The sequence below is a fragment of the Myotis yumanensis genome, unplaced genomic scaffold (genome assembly GCF_028538775.1).
Source record: "Myotis yumanensis isolate MYYU_CA2020_CCGP unplaced genomic scaffold, mMyoYum1.0.hap1 SCAF_4, whole genome shotgun sequence".
Lineage (NCBI taxonomy): Eukaryota > Metazoa > Chordata > Mammalia > Chiroptera > Vespertilionidae > Myotis > Myotis yumanensis.
The window spans coordinates 5,260,982-5,280,597 of NW_027223755.1; the positions used below are offsets into that span (position 1 = coordinate 5,260,982).

General features: G+C 44.6%; 1 protein-coding gene across 1 annotated transcript; it reads right to left on the reverse strand.

The window, feature by feature from the left end:
• Window positions 1–7,702: 7,702 nt before the first annotated feature.
• PTGER4 (prostaglandin E receptor 4) lies at window positions 7,703–19,312 on the reverse strand. The gene is made up of 3 exons (XM_070411788.1): window positions 18,809–19,312; window positions 17,440–18,346; window positions 7,703–9,654 (listed from the first exon to the last, which is right to left on the reverse strand). The coding sequence occupies exons 2-3, from the start codon at window positions 18,301–18,303 to the stop codon at window positions 9,070–9,072; spliced, it is 1,449 nt and encodes a 482-aa protein (XP_070267889.1). The 5' UTR covers window positions 18,304–18,346; window positions 18,809–19,312; the 3' UTR covers window positions 7,703–9,069.
• Window positions 19,313–19,616: the final 304 nt, after the last annotated feature.

Sequence of the window (19,616 nt, forward strand, 5' to 3'; positions counted from 1 at the left end):
TGGGCACTGATACTTCTCGTGTGAAATTACTTTTATCCTTGGTGGAGATGAAAGTAAGTTACTCTGTTTGAAGAAATCTTCTGTTGGAGCATTTGTTGGATGCATGTAAGTACTGGTTTCTATTTTTCTGAGATGATTTAAGGTTTTCTTTTAGTAGAATGTTTACCTCTTTTTTTTTTCAGAGTCTGAGAAGTCAGCACTTGCCTTGAAAGGTATTACATTTCCCCCCAAAGTTATATTAGAAATTTATTTCTGGTTGGAGAGGTTAATTTTAGAATGATCCAAAAAACAAATATCAACTATATTTTATTTTATGAAAAATATTCTCAAAGGGTGGGTAGTTGGGTGTTTAGAGAAGTTGCTATGTTGTTTTGAGTTAATGGGTATTTGTTTATTATATAATTGGTGAATAAGTCATTTTTTTCTGTATTTTAAAGATTTGCCTATTATTTTGTGTTGTTAGCTTTTGGAAAATTAGGTTTTTTCTTTCTTATGTGAAAATGAAATATGTAAAGAACTTTGTATGTTAAGTTGCATATGAAGTACTTGGTAAATGCTAGCTTTTTCTATGAAGAGGTGGAATTAGTTTGGAGATATTTAACCTCAGTTTTTCCTGATCTTAAGAAAGGAGGAGAACTTCTTTGTGATTTTTTTTTATCTGAAAGTGAGGAGTCACTACTTTTGATAGTATAGGACAGATGGTCATCAGTTGGGGGTTGTTCCAGAAGAGACAAGACCCAGGATGGGGTGCAGGTTGTCACTAGATGCTGCTGAAGAATCCGTGTTCCCTTTGAAGTGACATCTGTAGGCCAGGCTCGTCTCCTTCTCACTCACATAAAGGACATAGGATGGTTTACACATGAGATGGAGGAGGAAGAGAAATCCTGAATTATGGAGAAGAAAGGCAGCTCATTTCTCCAGGCCCCAAAAGATGCTTAGCTAACACTCTTTTGTGCATGAAGAGAAAATGGCAAACATTATTTTATAGGGAGGTGAATACTGAAATGCTGACATTTACTAAACTTAACTGACTGAAATAAATTCTTTTGAATCTAAAAGAAAAATAATTGATGTTCATGGTAGGATATAAAGATGTTTAATATACTTCCTGAAACAGCACTACACATTAAAATTATATGGAATACAATTTGTATTTTTCTTGGTGGAAAATTGTATGGCATAGACACTCATTAGTCGGAACACTGTACATCCAGACCATGCCTGCTAATTTGAGAGTCATGTATTATTCTCTAGACAATAGGTTCTTGTCTTGTTTTTCATCTGAAATCTAAGAAATGCTACATAAACATTGAAAAGTCATGCAATGTATAGATCACAGAACCTAAATCTCTTGTAATTCGGGTCTATGTACAGTATTTTATGGTAGTTTTAAGTTGATGTCATATGGCAAAACTATAATGAAGACTTACATCAAAAAGGTTTGTCTCAGAAAGCTGGAGTTTCCATGATTATAACTTATCAGTACAGCCTTTTGAATTTGAAAATAAAGTTATGCTTTATGTCATGTTGTCAAAAGCTAGTTTCATTGCCTTTCCCAGCAGTAGGAAAACGGTCAGTCATTTCTTAATTTCAGGCTTCATGAGTCAGAAGCCCTTCCAAATTGACTTTGGACTTTTATTTCATGACATAATGTATCCAAATGAGTTGTGAGTTGACACAGGAACCAAAGTTTCATAATTATCTTCAAATCAATGATAATATTAAATTTTTTTTTCTGAGAGATTATTAAACTGATAGTGGATTTTGTAATTGATGGCATTTTAGGATTGAAAAGGTAATGTGTTGTTTTTAAAGCCAGTAATATAGAAAGGATGCGAACTTCTTTTACCAAAGTAAATTGAAATATGTCACTTTAGTCATTTGCAATTCAATAGGCCCACTTGAATGGAAGAGAAGGGGCAGCCCTATAGCTAGCCTACCGTGAATCGTGCCTTAATGTGTGTTGTGTGTGAACTTCACCTGTTGTGTGTGCCAAGGTGGAAGAAAGGTTGAGAAACGTTGGTCTTCACTTTGTTGGGAGGCAGAGGGTAGAGATGGCTTCTTTTCACAGTGCTTCTTTGGACGTCTATTAGCCAAGGGATCCTGATCTCTCTCCCCTCCCCCCGCCCTCCCCCTCAGGAGAGGGAATGTAGGATAAATAACTGGACATAAAAGCTCCTCTCTCTCCTTCATTTGGATTCATCTTGCCTGCAGAGAGCCAAGCTTAACAGATACGTAAGCTTGGCAGTGAAGGCTCCCTGCCTCTGTGGTTGGGCAGGACTGCCCACGCTGGGTGAGTAGGTCTGTCTAATTCTGGGTTTGATATTAGGCGGCCGTTGTTGGCATGAATCTAAATTACATCCTTTAACCTAGACTTCTTCAGCAATACGTCCGCCATACTGGTTCCCCACCTGCCTGACTCCTTTTGTCTCTCAAATGTTTCAGAAGTCGGGAGGGGGCATGGGTACTATATGCCCCCTCCTAACCCCCAACAAAAAATGGGTGCAGATTATATTTCAAAGTAAGCACGAGACAAAAACCAAATTAGGAAATTTTTTCTAATTCTAGATTTTTGTGGTAAACCATGGAAATTCTATTGAAATGGGTAATGTTAATTACAAGGTAACATGTAAACATTTGTTCAGGATATTTAAAAGGTCTACTGACTTGGAATTGTGATAGACCACAATGTTGACTTTAGTTTTAATTGGAAGGAAAGAATGTGAGACGAACCATGATATCCTCTGTGAACACGGTCAACTTTCTTACATATAATAAAACACACCCATTATAAACTTACAGTTTGAGGAGTTTAGACATGTGAATGCCTATGCAATCACCATTACCATCAAGATACAGAATATTTCCATCGCCAAAAAGTTCTCTTGGGCTCATTTGCAGTCATTCTTTTCCACCCCAACAACCAGTACTGTTCTGTTCCCTGTGACTATACATGAGATTTAACTTATCTAGAATTTCAAATACAGTATGTACTTTGTGTCTGACATTTTTTGCTCAGTATAATACTTTTGTGAACCATCCATGTTGAGATTTATCCATGTTACTGTGCATGTCAGCAATATGTTCCTTTTTATTGTGGAGTAGTATTCTGTTGTGTGAATATACCACAATTTGTAGCTTTTCATGTTATTGATGGACATCTAGGTTGTTGATGAATATCTTGAGTTTTCATCTGTTATGAATAAAGCTGCTATGTATACTAGTATGTGTTACAAGTTAGTGTGTGGATATGTTTTCACTTCTCTTGGGTTAACTACTTGGGGGTGGATTTGCTGAGTTTTATGGTAAATATATATGTGACTGTAGAAGAAACTGTGACATTTTTCCAATTTGTTTCGTACCAACAATGTATTAAAAAGTTTCAGTTGCTCCATCTCCTTGCCAGTGCTTGGTATTGCCATTGTTTTTTATTTGAGTCACTTTAGTGGATCTGTAGTGTATCTCATTGTGTGTTTTTTAAAAAAATTTCTTTATTGTTTAAGGTATTACATATGTGTCTTCATCCCCCCAAACCCCCCCCCCCCCATGCCCTCAACCCCCCTGTTTTTCATTGTGGTTTTCATATACATTTCCCTGATGATGTTGGCATCTTTTCATTTGTTTATTTGACATTTGTATCTTCTTTTGGGAAGCACTTGTGCAGATCTTTTGCACAATTTTTATTTGGGTTATCTTTATATTGAGCTGTAAGAAATTTTCTATATTCTGGTTAAAAATCCTTTATGAGATCTATGGATTGTAAATATTTTGTCCCTATCAGTGACTTGCCTTTTTGTTTTCTCTTTAAAATATTTTTATTGATTTTTAGAGAGAGAGGAAGGAAGAGGGAGAGATAGAAGCATCAATGATGAGAGAGAATCAATGATTGGGTGCCTCCTGCACACCCCCTGCTGGGAATTGAACCTGCAACTTGGGCATGTGCCCTTGACTGGAATCGAATCCAGGACCCTTCAGTCCACAGGCCGCCGCTCTATCCACTGAGCTAAACCAGCTAGGGCCCTTTTTGTTTTCTTAATGTCCTTTGAAGAGCAGAAGCTTTACATTTTGATGGAGTCCAATTTTCATTTGTTTTCTTTTATGTTGTAGTTTCTTTGGGCTGAGAATCTGCTTACTCCAAAGTCAAGACAGAGTTTCTATGTTCTGCTAGAAGTTTTGCAGTTTTAGCTTTTATAGTTAGTTAGGTCTGTGATCCACTTCAAGTTAATTGTATGTATGGTTGGAGGTAAAGGTTGAGTTTTTGTTTTGTTTTTATATCCAGTTATTCAAGCACTATTCATTGAAAAACTTTGTTGAAAATCAATACATTGAAGGTTTGTCTGAGCTCTGTATTCTGTTACACTGGTGTATATGTCTATTCTTATGCCAGTAACACACTGTCTTGATCACTAGCTTCAAAATTGTAGTCTTAAAAAAATCAGTGTGTTTTTTTTTTCCAATAATACCCCTATAGCCCCACTTAGTTCATCACTTAATTTTGTTCATTAGGTTCCACATATTAGTGAGATCATATGGTATTTGTCTTTCACTGACTGGCTTATTTCACTTAGCGTAATACTCTCCAGGTCCATTCATGCTGTCGCAAAGTGTAAGATTTCCTTCTTTTCTACAGCTGTGTAGTATTCCATTGTGAAAATGTACCACAGCCTTTTTATCCAGTTATCTGCTGATGGGCTCTTGGGCTCTTTCCAGATGTTGGCTATTATAAATAACGCTGCAATGAACATAGAGGTATATACATTATTTCTGATTGGTGTTTTTGGATTCTTGGGCTATCTTCCCAGAAGTGGGATTGCAGGGTCAAAAGGCTATTCTCTTAAGAGTGAGCCAGAACCAACAATAAAGACATTGTTATGGACTGGATTGTGCTTCCACCTCCCAATTCATATGGTGAAGCTCTATCCCCAAAGTTATTATTTGAAGAATAGAGGCCCAGTGCACGAAATTTCTAGGGCCCTTCTCACTCAGTCCCAATTAGCTGGACCCCAGCAGCAAGCTAACCTACTAGAGTGTCTGCCCCCTGGTGGTCAGTGCATGTCATAGCGAGTGGTTGAGTAGCCTTAGCATATCATTAGCATATTACGCTTTAATTGGTTGAACAGATGACTGGACACTTAGCATATTAGGCTTTTATTATATAGGATAGGGCCTTTCAGGAGATGGTTAAAGTTAAATGAGGTTATAAGGGTTGCACCCTAATTCAATATGACCAGTGTCTTTATAAGAGAGACACCAGAGTATTTTGTTATGGCAGCCCTAGCAAACTAATATAGCCATATAACCCAATTAAAATGATTTGAATAGATCAAATCAAATTTGTATGTTTTTCCAGATAAGACATACAAATGGCCAATAAGCATATGAAGAGATTCTTAACATCATTAGTCAACAGGAGAAATGCAAATCAAAACTACTGTGTGACTACTTTACACCCTTTAGGGTGGCTATAATCAGAAACATGGACAATAACAAATATTGATAAGGACGTGGAGAAATTGGAACTCTTGTACATTGCTGGTGGGAATGTAAAATGGTGCAGCCACTTGGGAAAATTTGCAGGTCCTCAAAAAATTAAATATAGTTACCATATGATTCAGCAATACCACTCCAAATATATAGAATTAAAAACATGTTAACACAAAAACTTGTATGGCATTATTAATAAAAGCGAAAAAGTGGGAACAACCTCAATGTCTATCAGCTGATGCATGGATAATCAAAATGTGGTATTTATACTAAGAAAAGGGTAATATGCTAATTAGAGTCGAAAGGACATTTTCCGAATGTCTGACTTCCTTCTGGACAAAGCCACGGTGGTGGGGGCCAAGGCAAAGGCAGTTAGGGGCGATCAGGCCAGCAGGGGAGCAGTTAGGGGGCGATGAGGGTGGCAGGGGAACAGTTAGGGAGTGGCCAGGCCCGCAGGGGGGCAGTTAAGGGGCAGTTAGGGGGTGACCAGGCTGACAAGCAGAGGCAGTTAGGGGCAATCAGGCTGGCAAGCAGAGGTGGTTAGGAGTGATCAGGCAGGCAGGTAGAGTGGTTAGGGGCCATCATGCAGGCAAGTAGGTGAGTGGTTAGGAGCCAGTGGTTCCAAATTGCGAGAGGGATGTCTTACCCCGAAGGGTCCCAGATTGGAGAGGGTGCAGGCCTGACTGAGGGACCCCATCCCCCCTCACCCCCCCCCCCCCCCGCACGAATTTCATGCACCGGGCCTCTAGTATCCATATAATGAAATATTACTCAGCCATAAAAAGGAATGGGGTACTGACTCATGCTTTAATATGGATGAACCTTGTAAACATGCTAAGTGAAGAAAGCCAGACAGTGAAGGCCACACACATATATTGTATGATTCCATTAATGCCTAGAATAGGCAAATCCATATGGTAGCTGCCAGGGGTTGGGGTTAGAGATTAGAGAGCGAATGCAAATGGGTACGTGGTTTCTTTCTGGGATGATGACTATGTTCTGGAATTAGATAGCAGCGATGGTTGCACTTGGTGAACATACTAAAATACAAGGCAAATTATAAAATATGTGAATGATATTTCAATTAAAAATAATCCAGAATCAGTGTTCTGGATGGTGAATCTGAAGAAAAGGATGAATGATTTTATGCTTTGATATATTAGTAATGCTAACTTTTGAATGTGGCTTTAGTTTTTCCTCCATGAATGTGGGTGATGAATATATACATTATATATTCATTTACATATAAATTTAGGTGTTTCATTGTGTACATGGGAGAAAAAAGCCTCTTTCACAAGTAAAATATTCTCTGAAAACATTTCTTAGGCACTGATTAGTATAAATTGAGGAAACAGAACTATTTTCATTGGTAAAATAGGACATTTTAGAAATTTGAGCTGGATTCTCTCTCTCTCTCTCTCTCTCTCTCTCTCTGTGTGTGTGTGTGTGTGTGTGTGTATGTATGTATATATAAATAATTTCAGAGAGGAAGGGAGAGATAGTAGAAACATCAGTGATGGGAGAGAATCATCCATCGGCTGCCTCCTGCACACCCTCTACTGGGGATCGTGCCTGCAACCCAGGCATGTGCCCTTGACTGGAATTGAACCTGGGACCCTTCAGTCCACAGGCTAACGCTTTATCCACTGAGCCAAACCAGCTAGGGCTGGATGCCCTCTTTTTGAGCCATCCCTGCCTCAGCTGAGAATCACTGTTCCATCACGTCTGTGAAAATGAGTCGTTTTGCTGTCATCATCCAAAAATACATTTAAAAACTTGCGAATTGCAAATCATACTTTGCTCCTGGGGACTGTTGCTCCTTGAAGTGTGTCATTCAGGCAGAGTCAGCATCGCCTAGGAGCTTCTCAGACATGTGCATCCTCCTGCCCCTCTCCCCGCCAAGACCTCCCGGATCAGAACTGTGTTTTCAAGCTCTCCAGGTGACATACATGCTGAAGTGTGAGAACCGCTGAGAATTTAAAAGCAGGAAGTCATACTGTCTCTCCCACCACCCATTCAAACAGGTGAGTTAGGTACCTAGATCTTGGTTTCTAAATACCATTCTCCACTAAGTCTATCCAAGATTTTCTACTATTCTTGTAACTTTTCTGTAAATTTGATATCGTATCAAAATAAAAATTTTAAAAAATATTCCAATTGAAAAAGATAGAAGATAACCTAAAACAAACAAAAAAAGCACACTGTTCTCTCCAAAACCGAGGATATGGAACTCAGAGTGAGTGTATTTATTTATTATAATCTCCAAAATAATTTCAGTTGGTACAACTGCTTCTTTAAACCATATCACTATCAGGCTCAGAATTTAATTACAACCAGGCAATTCACAAAAACACTTGTAAGCAACAAAACATGCTTAATATTTCTTTGAGAAGGTTTCCTTCATATGTGTATAGCATTACAGGGCATGACACAAAACTGTTAGAAGGTGACCTCACGTGCCCACGCACTGCACCTGTTGTCTGGTTAGACTTCTAACATCTGTGAAAGGTTAACCAATCCTTTCACGTTGCAAAGTAAAAATTATGGTGCATGCAATCTGTCTTCCTCTTAAGTTTTCAAGGAGGTTCTAGATCATTTCTTAGGAAAGTAAAACTATACACAATTTTAGGGGGAAAACAAGCTGCTTAAACTTTTTACTTTTATATTGTACACTTCAACTATGAGTTGTTTATTAAAGACTTTTAAAATTTTATGTTACATTTTAAAAGTACCAGTTTGTGGGGACAAAAGTAGAAAATACTGGCCAGTATGTTAGGTTCTCCTGAAATCACAGATTTTTGGATAAATACATGTAGCCAGCATTAAACATTTCTCACTATGAAGTACACATAGGTTGGGAAGGAACTTTAATAGTTTGGACTGTAATTTTCATGTCTTAAAATAGTATTTTTCTTTATTCTTTTAATAGTACTAAACTCTTCCTTTTTAAAAAATCTATATCCATTTTATAGGTGTTAGTTTCTCTGTGAATTTTCAACACCTCAGCCTGAACTTACTTATGAAAATAAAATCTAACATCTCTAACTTCAGCTTGTTATACTGGGGAGGAGAGCGGTGACCATACACTTATACCTTGTATTAACAATAAACCTTCTCACAGAGAAGAAAATACTTTAAATACCTTAAATCATATTTACAACGATAAAATTCACATTTCATGCTTTAGTGAGAAACTTCAATCATCCCTAAGACAGATAGCCCTCGTAGTTCACTGGCCTGCAGCCCCTCAGTCCCGCCTGCTGTGTGCAGGTATAACGCTCCGCTCCAAATGTTCTGACAAGAGCAAAACTTGGCCGTCTTCCTGTGAAGCAGGAAACTGAGGGTAGATCTCTGCAATCGAGTTCTGGCCCAAATCCACCCCTACACGTGCGACCAAGAGTTTCAGGCCTCAGGAGCCATGTGAATCGGCTTGATTGTGTGAAACGTGCTCAAAACCCAGATGTCCCTCATGGGAGTCCCAGGACAAAACAGCCCTTCCAGCACAGCTCAATAAATGCTTCACCACGTGTTTGTTGCACAGGATGTTGTGAGCTTCCAGACACAGCTGTACTCCTTTCTTAGCCACTATATACACTTTTCTGACAAGTTCAGTGTTTCAGTGGGGAATGTGACTTGCAGGGAGCTGCCCTTGGGGGCAGGCCCAGCAGTGCCCCCAACCTCGTCCACCAGTAAGACGCTCTCTGAGTCCTGCCCCTGCGAGGAGTCCGAGGTCTCTGAGATTCGCAAAGTCCTCAGGGAGGTGGTGTCTGCTTGGGGCAGGCTCATGCCAGGCACCCCCGGCAGCAAATTCCTGCCCGCCAGGCCCGTGTCACCGAGGTCTGGCATGTACAGGAGAGTCTGTGACGTGCTGCTGATCTCCCTCAGCTCCCGGGACAGGACGGAGCGCGAGTGGCCGGACAGGGCGGAGGATGTCCGTCTGCTCTCTGAGCAGTGCTGCCCCGAGGGGTCTCTGCCGGACCCGCCGATGCGGCAGAAGAGGCATTTGATCTTCTCCATGGCTTTTCTGAGCACTGTCTTCCGCAGGAGGATGTAGATCCAGGGGTCGAGGATGGGGTTCACAGAGGCGATTCGGATGGCCTGCAAGTCTGGGTTTTTGCTGATCTCTTTCACTGAGTCCGGCTGATATAACTGGTTGATGAACACTCGCACCTGCACAAACGAGATGGCCACGATCAGATTGTATTTTTGGTCAACCGGGAAACGTTTGCTGCAGCGTTTAATTTAGCAACAGTAGGGAGCTGCCCTCTTTTCTGGTAATAAGTGCCAAAGAAAGAGTATAAGCGTCAGGAACACCATTCGCTGTGCAATTGCAGTTATGTTTCGAGTCCGTGTAACTTCAAATATTTTTGTAACATGCCTTTCCTAGATCAAAGATGCCATACAAGAATGCAACATGTGAACAGGTAACAGTGCATAAAGTTCCCTTGAAAAGCATTTTATTAACTTCTTTTCTATGTGCTTTTAAGGTTTGGTAATTCTAATGAAGTATTTTTAAAAAATTTTTATTGATTGATTTTAGAGAAGCAGAAGAAGGTAGAGAGAGAGAGAGTGTGTGTGTGTGTGTGTGTGAGAGAGAGAGAGAGAAGAGAGAGAGAGAGATCTGTTTGTTGTTCCATTTACTTATGCATTCATTGGTTGACTCCTGCATGTGCCCTGACTGGGGACTGAACCTGTAACTTTAGATCCCACAACCTTGGTGTATTGGGACTATGCTCTAATCAACTGAGCCCCCCTGGCCAGGGCAGGAATTCTTTTTCTCCAATAGCCTTTTATTTTCCTTATTCCAGCTGCCACTTATATTGAAGTGAAACTCATTTTGTAAGTCAGCTAACCATCTAGTCATCACAGACAAGCCCAGAGATTCCTTTATTTTAGAGTCTAGAAAGAATATACTGTAACTGTTGAGCCAATGTCTGAATCTGCTGTCATCCAGAATGACCAGAGAAGTTTTTATTTTTTTCTGAGTCTGTTCCCCAGTCATAATAAACTCTTCCTCTAAAAACCCGTTCCAATCTTTTCCCTAACTGCATTTCTCACCGGGATTATTGCGTCAGCCACGAAACTAGAGTTCCCGCCACCAAAAGCTCTCCTCTCCACTTCATCCTCCAAACTGCCACCAGAAGATTATTTCTAAAATGCAGATCTGATCATGCTACTTAGCTCCCTGTGGCTTTTGAACTCTTGTTCTGCTCTGCAACTCTGCTCAATGACTCCACCCTGAAACTCCAATCAGGATCTTGCCTTTGTGCCTGTCCAGCATTTGAGCTGGTAAGTAGCCAAGAGCTAAAAGAACACTCTGGATGCACCATCCCTACGATGACAGGCCATTCTAGTGCAGATGGAGCTGTTTAGGGGAAGAAGCACTGGGCCAGCCCACATACCCACAGGCCAGGTATGGCTTAAATGAAAGAAACACAAGGAGACCCTAACAACCTGCTTGCTGTTTTGGAGCCTTATTTTTGGCAGTTAGAAAAGTTTTCTCTTACTATAGTCACTTATTTACTCACTTTTTTTTTTTTGAGGCGGGGGGCGGGGGGGGGGGGGGGGGGGGTGAGGGTAATGTTCACCCCAGAATGTAAAGTTTGTCTGGACAGATTCACCTCCCTTACATCTACGGGCCTCTTCTTGGATGAAATGTTGCTGAGATCTAGAGGTTTAGAGGAACTTATCCAGGTCTCCACTCTGTGGGTGGCCAACTCTGGTCTGGGCCCCAGGTCTCCAGATGACTGACCTCCGTGTTGCTTTTTCTGTTCTACCAGGCTGGCTGGCTTTCTGTTTAACAGTTATTTCCCAGCAATGGAATTATTGCTAAAAAGAATGGGGTTTACATTTTACTCATATCATACTATTGTTCCTAAAAAGAAAAGAAACGATGGATTAAATCAGGGGCACTCTGGGTGTATACAGACTCCAGGAAAAAGGAAGACCTATGGCAGGGTTTATAGAACTTGAGACTTGCAGCCTCTAGGTGACAGTGTTGTTCCACTTGGGACTCTGGTCCCACAGAGCATTCCTAGGAAGCATTTTGCCCAGCCAACTCTAAAGACTTTTCAGAACAGAATTTTGGTGAAGTCTGAATTTAGCATTTCTGATATTTTTAACATTTAAATGTTTTGTTGCTGGTTGCTTCTCCCACTACAACCTCAAAGAAAACATGGTTACTAATGAAAGGCAGTTAAAATGGATATAAAAGGAATGAAATTTGTAGCTATTTAAGGGAATGTATTAGGGGTTAGCATTTTATTTTTAAATTTCTATGATCTTTTAGAAAGATCAGAGTTTTGTAAAAAAAAAAAATTAATAATGGGCTTTCATAATCAAAGGTGATGATAGGCAAGGAAAGAATTATTTCTAAGCCGCCCTTCATCCCCAGCAGTAATTAATTTTGACTACTATAGAGGAAATGAAAGGAAACCCTATTTATTTATTTTAATAGGAGAAAAGATATACAAATTTATTAATATTTTTTAATGTGCACAGGCATTCACAAAAAAAGTAAAAGAAGCGTATGTATCCTTTTTAACAAAGAAAAGAGGGTTTGGGCTTCCAGAGAGGTCAAATGTGGAGCAGTAACTAGGGGATATATGGGGGACTAATGGAAGATAAGAGGTTTTTTAAGGAGGTTTTGTGCAGGCTCATCTTGGTGCTGGCTGGTTCTGTCTCCCGTGATAAGGGTCACTCTACTCACCCTGGTCCTGGGAGGGAGGGGGGAAATTTATGCCACCTTCATGAAGGGAAATTCATGCCATGCTTTTAGTCAGATAAGGGCAGGAAACTAAGGAAGCCCAATTTTAGAGTTCCATTTCGGGAGTGGGAGGGAAGCTTACAATTAACACAAGGCACTGAGCCTGGTCATTTAGCATTGTTTCAGTAAGGGGGAGTTGACAGAGTGGGAAAAGATAAATAGAAAAAGCAAAATGCCAAAGTCAGGTAAGAGCATTCTCAAAAGTCAGTTAAATTATTTTAAAAGAAGACGAGTGAGTTTGCCTTTGCAGCATGTTCTCAATGACACTGACTTGAAGTACAACAACAACAAAAAAAGAAGACAAAAACGAACACGAACTCCATGCACTCCATGACACTCGAAAATTATAGCAATGTCTGCCTCACTTTCAAGGCTACTTGATTTGCTCTTCCCAAAGGGGGAAACCCCAAATTAAGATGGGAATATCCACAGCAATGTCACGTGGGTAGGTAGATGAAAGCACTTTTCTGGAGTTTTCTCTCATTAGGCCATGTATGTAACACAAATAAACATGTTCAGGCAGTTTTCAGTGTTGGAAGAGTGTGCTGATGATAAAAACAGAACCTCTGACTCAGGAGGGAAAAACACCATAAAAAAAAAATCACCGAATACAAACATACATAACCTCTTGCAACTTTACAAGTTAGCCTATTTTTTAGTAGCTGCAGATTTGTGCATGTAGTTAATTGTTAGTATTGGCATACCTTACAATAATCTCAACTTCCTGAAGATGACTACAGTGTAGGGTGAAGGAGAAAATATGACACATTCAATGGAATATGTGACTACAGCAAAGTTATGAGGAGGCTGTTTGCTATAGAGGTAAATGCCTGAGCATTGGAATCAAACCTCTATTCTGGCTCTGCTCCTTCTAATTTATGTACAAATTATGGAAGCACTTAGTAAAAATGGCTAACAGTTCAGCTGGTGTGGCTTGGTGGTTGAGCCTTGACCCATGAACCAAGTGAACACCAGTTCGATTTCGGGTCAGGGCACATGCCCTGTTGTAGGCTCATGCCCGAGTGGGGGGCGAGCAGGAGGCAGCTGATGGATGTTTCTCTCATTGATGTTTCTATCTCTCTATCCCTCTCCTTTCTTCTCTAAATCAATAAAAAATATTAAAAGTGGCTAACATATATCTCTAGGCTCTTCTCACTCTTTTGGTAACCCATATGTAGAAGTTTGGCCACTGTGGAATCTATCAGTAATTTGAAAACTGCAGCTTAGACATAGCTTTTGGGTACAGCTAATGACACGGTATCAAAAACATGTACTTCCTGTTTAAGAAGAACCTGTTGGCAGGGGATGTCTAATTGGAAAAGAACGCTCAAGTCTTGATTGAACCGATGTTTAGTCATCGACTGTCAAGGTAGAAATGCTTTCCAATAAAGGACAAGATCCCGAAGGTGGATCTGTGCATGTGTCTACTTGTTTGTGCCAGGCACATCGAAGGCATGTCCCGTGTGTGCTCAGCTATCCTACTGCCCCACATTGATACAGCTGTTACTAGAAATTATTACCTTTTTTTGTGTGTGTGTGACAAAAACCCACTTTACATAAAGAATAATGAAAAGAGTTCTTGCCTGGGTGGCTGGAACTCAGTTCCCCCTCCCTTTGGGTCACTAACTGGCCACATACTGCAGGCAGATTGCCTAATCCTACAGGCAGGCTCTACACCGAAAATTTTATTTCAGCATCCTACTAGGAGTCTATAGGAGTCACTCCTGCTCTGGGGAAAATAAATCTTGTAGATGTTTAATAAAACCCAGCCTAGACAGGCAGCACAGCATGGTGGGAAGAGCCTTAGAGGAGGACTCATCCACCACCACCCGGTTAGCTGCGTAATAATGTAAATTCTTCGTCTGCAGTTGAGGAAACAGGTGCAGAAAGAGTGAAAATGTTGGCCAGCCCTGAATTCTCAGAGCTTTTGTCAACAAGATACCAGATGCAGTCTTCAAGGTACAAGTCCTGGCTCTGCAATGTGAGGCTATAACTAAACAACTGCCTTGAGGAATTGTTATTTTTTTTTCTTTTTTTTTTTCGTTTTTAATTGTTAATTTAAAGAAAAAACTCAGCTCAATTTATTTGAATAAAAAAATCCTCATTTCCTTCAGGTTCTGCTGTAATCACACTCAAATCTATGGGTCTCTTGGACCTAGAGAAGGGAATTTTACTCAAGTGAAATCCCAGTAGGTGTTTTCTGACTCTACTTCCTGTTTGCCTAAGGGAAACAAGTGTCTCTCTCTATGTAGTTCCCATCTGCCCTAATAATCAGAAACACTCACAGGACACTATTTACCTAAAGACCTAAATTTCAGGCAAAAGACTAACCAAATTGGCCATGCTACCCCTTAACAGATGAATACTTATTACTTCAGAGTAAGAAGAGAGGAAATACAAGGAACTGTAAACAATAAACACGGCGGTGCTTGAGTGGGGAAAATGCCTCTCCCTGTCCTACAGTGTAACTGTTTAGTTCCGTGGCAGAGATTTGGTTGTAATTGTTCCCTTCACACCAGTGACGGCAAACTTAGGCACCGGGGTTGATCCAGCTACGCATTCACACTGGACCTTAGCAGGCTGTCTTGCTTGCATATTTCTAAAGAATACAATCCCTTTTATTTATCTTTCATTTCTTCAGCTTCTCCTGTGTTTCAAAAAACCAGAGGCTGGTTGACAAGAAGCACCTTCCCACTCTATCCTGTCATGTGCCATCCCTTGTCGGTTACATGCACAACTGCAGTTAGTTGAGTATGACTCACTTTAGAAAATCTGGCAAGTTCAGCACACTTCTTCATGGCCACAACTAACGTCCCAACCTCCCTCACATTTCCAATCCCAGCCCCACTTGTGAGCCACGCTCCTGTTGGATAACAATATTTACTTTGCATCCTGGACTCTGTGTCAACCGCCCTGTAAGAGCCACCCGGGCTGCTGCTTCCCCTTTTCCCCCAAAAGACAAAAACTTGGCTTTTCAGTGGCTGTGCCAGGCTCCCTGAAATTCTAAGTAAACCGTATGAGCTCTATGAGCCTTGCCGGAGCTTTTCAGTGTTTTGAAGGATTTGATTTTCCTCAAATAGAATTAGCAACCAACTTGATTTGATAAAGTTTTTTAAAAAAGATGCTTCATTCGTTTTTTCTTTGGGACTGAAGATAGGTCCGGCTGCTTTAAATGTCAGAGAAACATCAAAACAAAACAAGAAAGTTGCAAACAGATGCCAAAGAAGGCTGTAGTTGTGGATAAGTTTCCATTTGAATTCTTCGGGTAATTGCAAAGCTGTGGGTGGGTGGGGAGTATGCATGTCATTGTTTGCGTGTCATTAATTTACGATTAAACTGACTCTGAAATTCGATTTTCAGGGTGAAATTACTTAATATCTACTACACGTTAATGACTTTCTATAGAGTGGACAGGATTCATTACCTAAAATGTGGTTAATCTGCAAACCACGAATAGAGCGCCTGTAATTTCTTGCCTCTGGCTTCTCCAGTAGTTTCAAAAAGGTTTTGTAATAAACCGTCCTGCACCACAGGGCGCCGTCGGCCCCTTCAGCTGGAAGGAAGCAATTCACCTGGGACTGTGCAGTAGTTGGTAGCTTCACAGGCTCACTCCAACCACAACACAATTAAAAAGTAGTGCAGGCTGCTAGCCTTCTAGCTCCAGCGCCTCTGTTCTTGCGAGTGGAAGTGCGGGGCCCTCCCTTTGTCCTGTATGGCTCTGCAACACGTCAGGCAGAGGCCCAGGAAGGGGGCCCCAGCCAGAGCTGCGTTGCCTCTTCCCAAATCTCCCTTTTTTCTGAGCTGCCACTGCGCACACTAAAATATATGTATCTGGCTCAAGTGAGACTTAACTCCCTAAATTATAGCGGGTCCTGGAATGGTTTAAAGGCCCCTTTGGCCAATTATATTTACTTCTGTTTATACAAACTGGCAAGAAGCTACTACTGTGTGCTGGCTCTCAGCCCCCTCCAAGTTCCTTCCTCTACAGTCACTTTTATGAGAGATATACTATTCTACATCAAAATCGCTGGGCAGTTTTAGGAAGGGGAAGAAAGGAATAATACGTTACATTTATTTGCTCTTGCTCCCAATCAGCATAAGAAAGAGAAGTCCTCTCCTCTTGAGTTTGTAGTTTAGAATATCCAGGCATGCAGTGTTTTGAGAGATGAAAAAACTCAGAAGTAGTTGCTTTTAAGGGAAACTCTAGGTAAAGCATTATGTAATCTGCCCATGGGTTTCTGGTGCGTTCCATTTTAACGACACGCAAAGCAGAGGAGAGCTAGGTAGGTCTTCAACATTTCTGCTTATAACGTTTTAAAAGTTAACCCAGAGGCCATTTTAAAAAAGGTGATGCCCTAAAAACGAAGTGTATGGAAACCCAAGCACACACTGGCAGAAAGGCCAAAATTAGAAGCGTCTGTAAGGGCAGGACTGGGGGTCACCAGCTGCAGAGTGGGGGCCCACAGTACATAAGCACCTTTTCCCTAGAATGGTCCTGCACCCCTCACAGTTGCTGAGATTCCAATCCAGCACCCATGGCCCTCAGCCTGCCGGGAATAGGTCCCCTGAGGAACCCTGCTTTCCTAACCCCGAGAGAATGCCAGACCTGCATGCCGGACGCCGCGCCCCTGTAGCACCTGTCCCCACAGTGCACCCAGGCACTGCGGGTAGAGCAGGGAGTTCTCTAGATTATTGTAAGCAAGTCACTTCGCAGGTAACCTGAGGGAGTTGGGTTCCAGCCCTAAAATTCTGGAGTCTCCCCCCAAACCCTACATAAATCAACACCCCCTAGTCCCCCACCGCTATAAGACACGGTGTACGCCAGAGACCAGCACCCTGATGTTTCCGATTCTGCTGTTCTCAGTCACCCTACAGCGGTTTCCCCTCCACATTTGACAGAGGCGGGGTTCCGGGAAGGCTCGAGGCCAATGTCAGGCAGCCGCGGGTAGGGGCTGTCCCAGGGGAGAGAGGAAGCACCTGCTGCAGGCACCTCCTTAGCGATGCGGCCTGAAGGGAGATCGGGCTGCTCTGAGCCGAGGGTGGGATCCCAGCCCGACCTGGCGGGGATACCTGGAGGAGACCTGCCTGCTGCCCCGGAATGAGAAGGAAAGGAGGGGGGCGGGAGGGGCGAGAGGGAGGGAGGTGGACGGGAGAGACGGCCGGAGCGGGGCCCCAGGCCGGCCACTCACCACGAGCGGGATGGAGCAGATGAGCACCACCAGGGAGGTGGCGATGAGTAAGATGACCATCTGGATCTCGGCGCCCGCGATGCGGCGGAAGCTCCGGCGGCGGCGAAAGTCGTTGAGGCGCGGCAGGGCGGGGGAGGCGGCCGGGGACCCCAGGCGGGCGGCCGCGGCGGAGGCGAAGGCGGAGACCGCGTGGTGCGCCTCGGTGCCCAGCGAGGTGCGGCGCATGAACTGGCGGTGCATGCGGAGCAGCGCGACGCACACCAGCACGTTGCAGAGCACGGTGGCGAGGATGAGGAAGGAGCTGAAGCCCGCGTACATGTAGGAGAAGGCGGCGTGCACCGTCACGTTGGTGGTCCAGTCGATGAAGCACCAGGTGTCCGGGTACTGCCGCCGCGAGCTGCCCAGGCCCATGTTGGGCAGCGCGCAGAACAGCACGTTGGACGCATAGACGGCGAAGAGCGTGAGGCCCGCCAGCCGCTTGTCCACGTAGTGGCTGTAGAAATAGGCGTGGTTGATGGCCAGGTAGCGCTCGATGCTCATGGCGCAGATGATGCTGAGGCCCGACAGGCCGAAGAAGAGCAGGATGAAGGTGCTGTACTCGCACAGCGCCGCGCCGCCGGGCCACTCGCCCTTCATGTACGTGGCGATGGTCACCGGGCTCACCAGCAGCGTGCCCAGCAGGTCGGTGACGGCCAGCCCGCACACCAGCGTGTAGAAGGTCGTCTCCTTCTGCTCCTTGCGCGATTTGCACAGCACCACGATGGCCACCAGGTTGCCCACCACCCCGAAGATGAACATCACCGCCGGGATGGTCACCGGGTTGGGGATCGCGGAGGTGGAGGCATTGGCCGCAGGGGCGGACATGGTGGTGGCCGGCACGGCGCGGCCTGGAAGTGCGAGGCTGGGTCTGGGGAGGGGAGGAGAGACACAGGAGCTGTGAGATGCTGTCACTACCAGCCAGGGGTCCGATCCGCGCCCCACAAACAGTATGTAGAGGAGACGGAGAACGGCTCGATCCTACTTTGTGAACTGTAGCCACTTGCCAGCTGCGGCTCCCCAACTCTCCCGGCTCCCGATGCGTCCTGCCGGCGGCACCACTCCACGCGCATTAATATTTATAAGTGGGTGCAGCCATTCTCTCCTCCCCTCTCCCCCCCACCTCAACTTCACTCCACTGCCAAGATGAACAAGGCCTATCTCAAGGGAAAAGTGGTTCGCTCTAATTCCTGACAGATTCTGAGTCAATAAAATCCTCACTGAAAACAGTTAGGAAAGACAATTTGGAGAGCGCGCGCTCTCCTCCCCCGCTCCACTCTGGGGGCGCCCGCCCTCCGCTCTCTGCCCAGTGCCCCCCCCCACCCCATCTCACCTGTGGTGGCGGCGAGAGCCCCCAGAGTCAAGCCTCCGATGTGCTGGACACGCCTCCAACCTGCCCTCAGCCTCGCCCCGCGCAACGGGGAGCCTGTCCAGCCCTCGCCTCCTCCGAGCCGGGTCTCCGGTGGCTGCCAAGTTTCTGGAAGTGGGATCGGCGTGGCCAGCTTTCAGAAACGCGGGGAGGGGGTCTGTGAAGCCGGCTCCGGGGTCTCGTCCCTTCTATGTTTCCGGCCCTTCACCGATGATCCCTGCTTGGCGGGCTCCGTGGGCGGAGAGCCCGAGGGGCGCGGCCGCGCGCGCAGGTGGCACTGAGCGCCGGTGCCCGGCTCGGCCCCCTCCTCCGCGGTCCCGGCAGCGCGGGCGGCTACCGGGGCTGGCGGCTGCCGCGGAGGCCGCCTCTGGCTCCCTGGGGGCGGCGTGAGGTCCACTGGGCCTGAGGCTCTGACCTGGGACCGCTCATCTTCTCCTCTCGGGCCGCCGCGCTCCGCGCTCCACGGGTGCGCTTCCAGCCGGTCTCTGGGCAAACTTTTCTCCGGCTTCAAGTTTCCCTGCGGAGGCGGGGCCCCGGTGCGCGGCCCGGGCGCCCATTGGCCGGGCGGGAGGGGGCGGGGCGGGGCGGGTGGGCGGGGCTCGGGCCGTGCGGGTCCCACCGCGCCGCGTGGGGACGCTGTCCGTGGCTTCCCCTCGTCGCCAGGGCGGGAAGGTCGCGGGGTCAGGCTCCCGCGCCTCGCGCTGACGGTGCGGAGAGACCGCCATAGGCGGGGAGTCTGGGAAGCCGGCCGCGCTCGCGGGCCCTCTCGTAG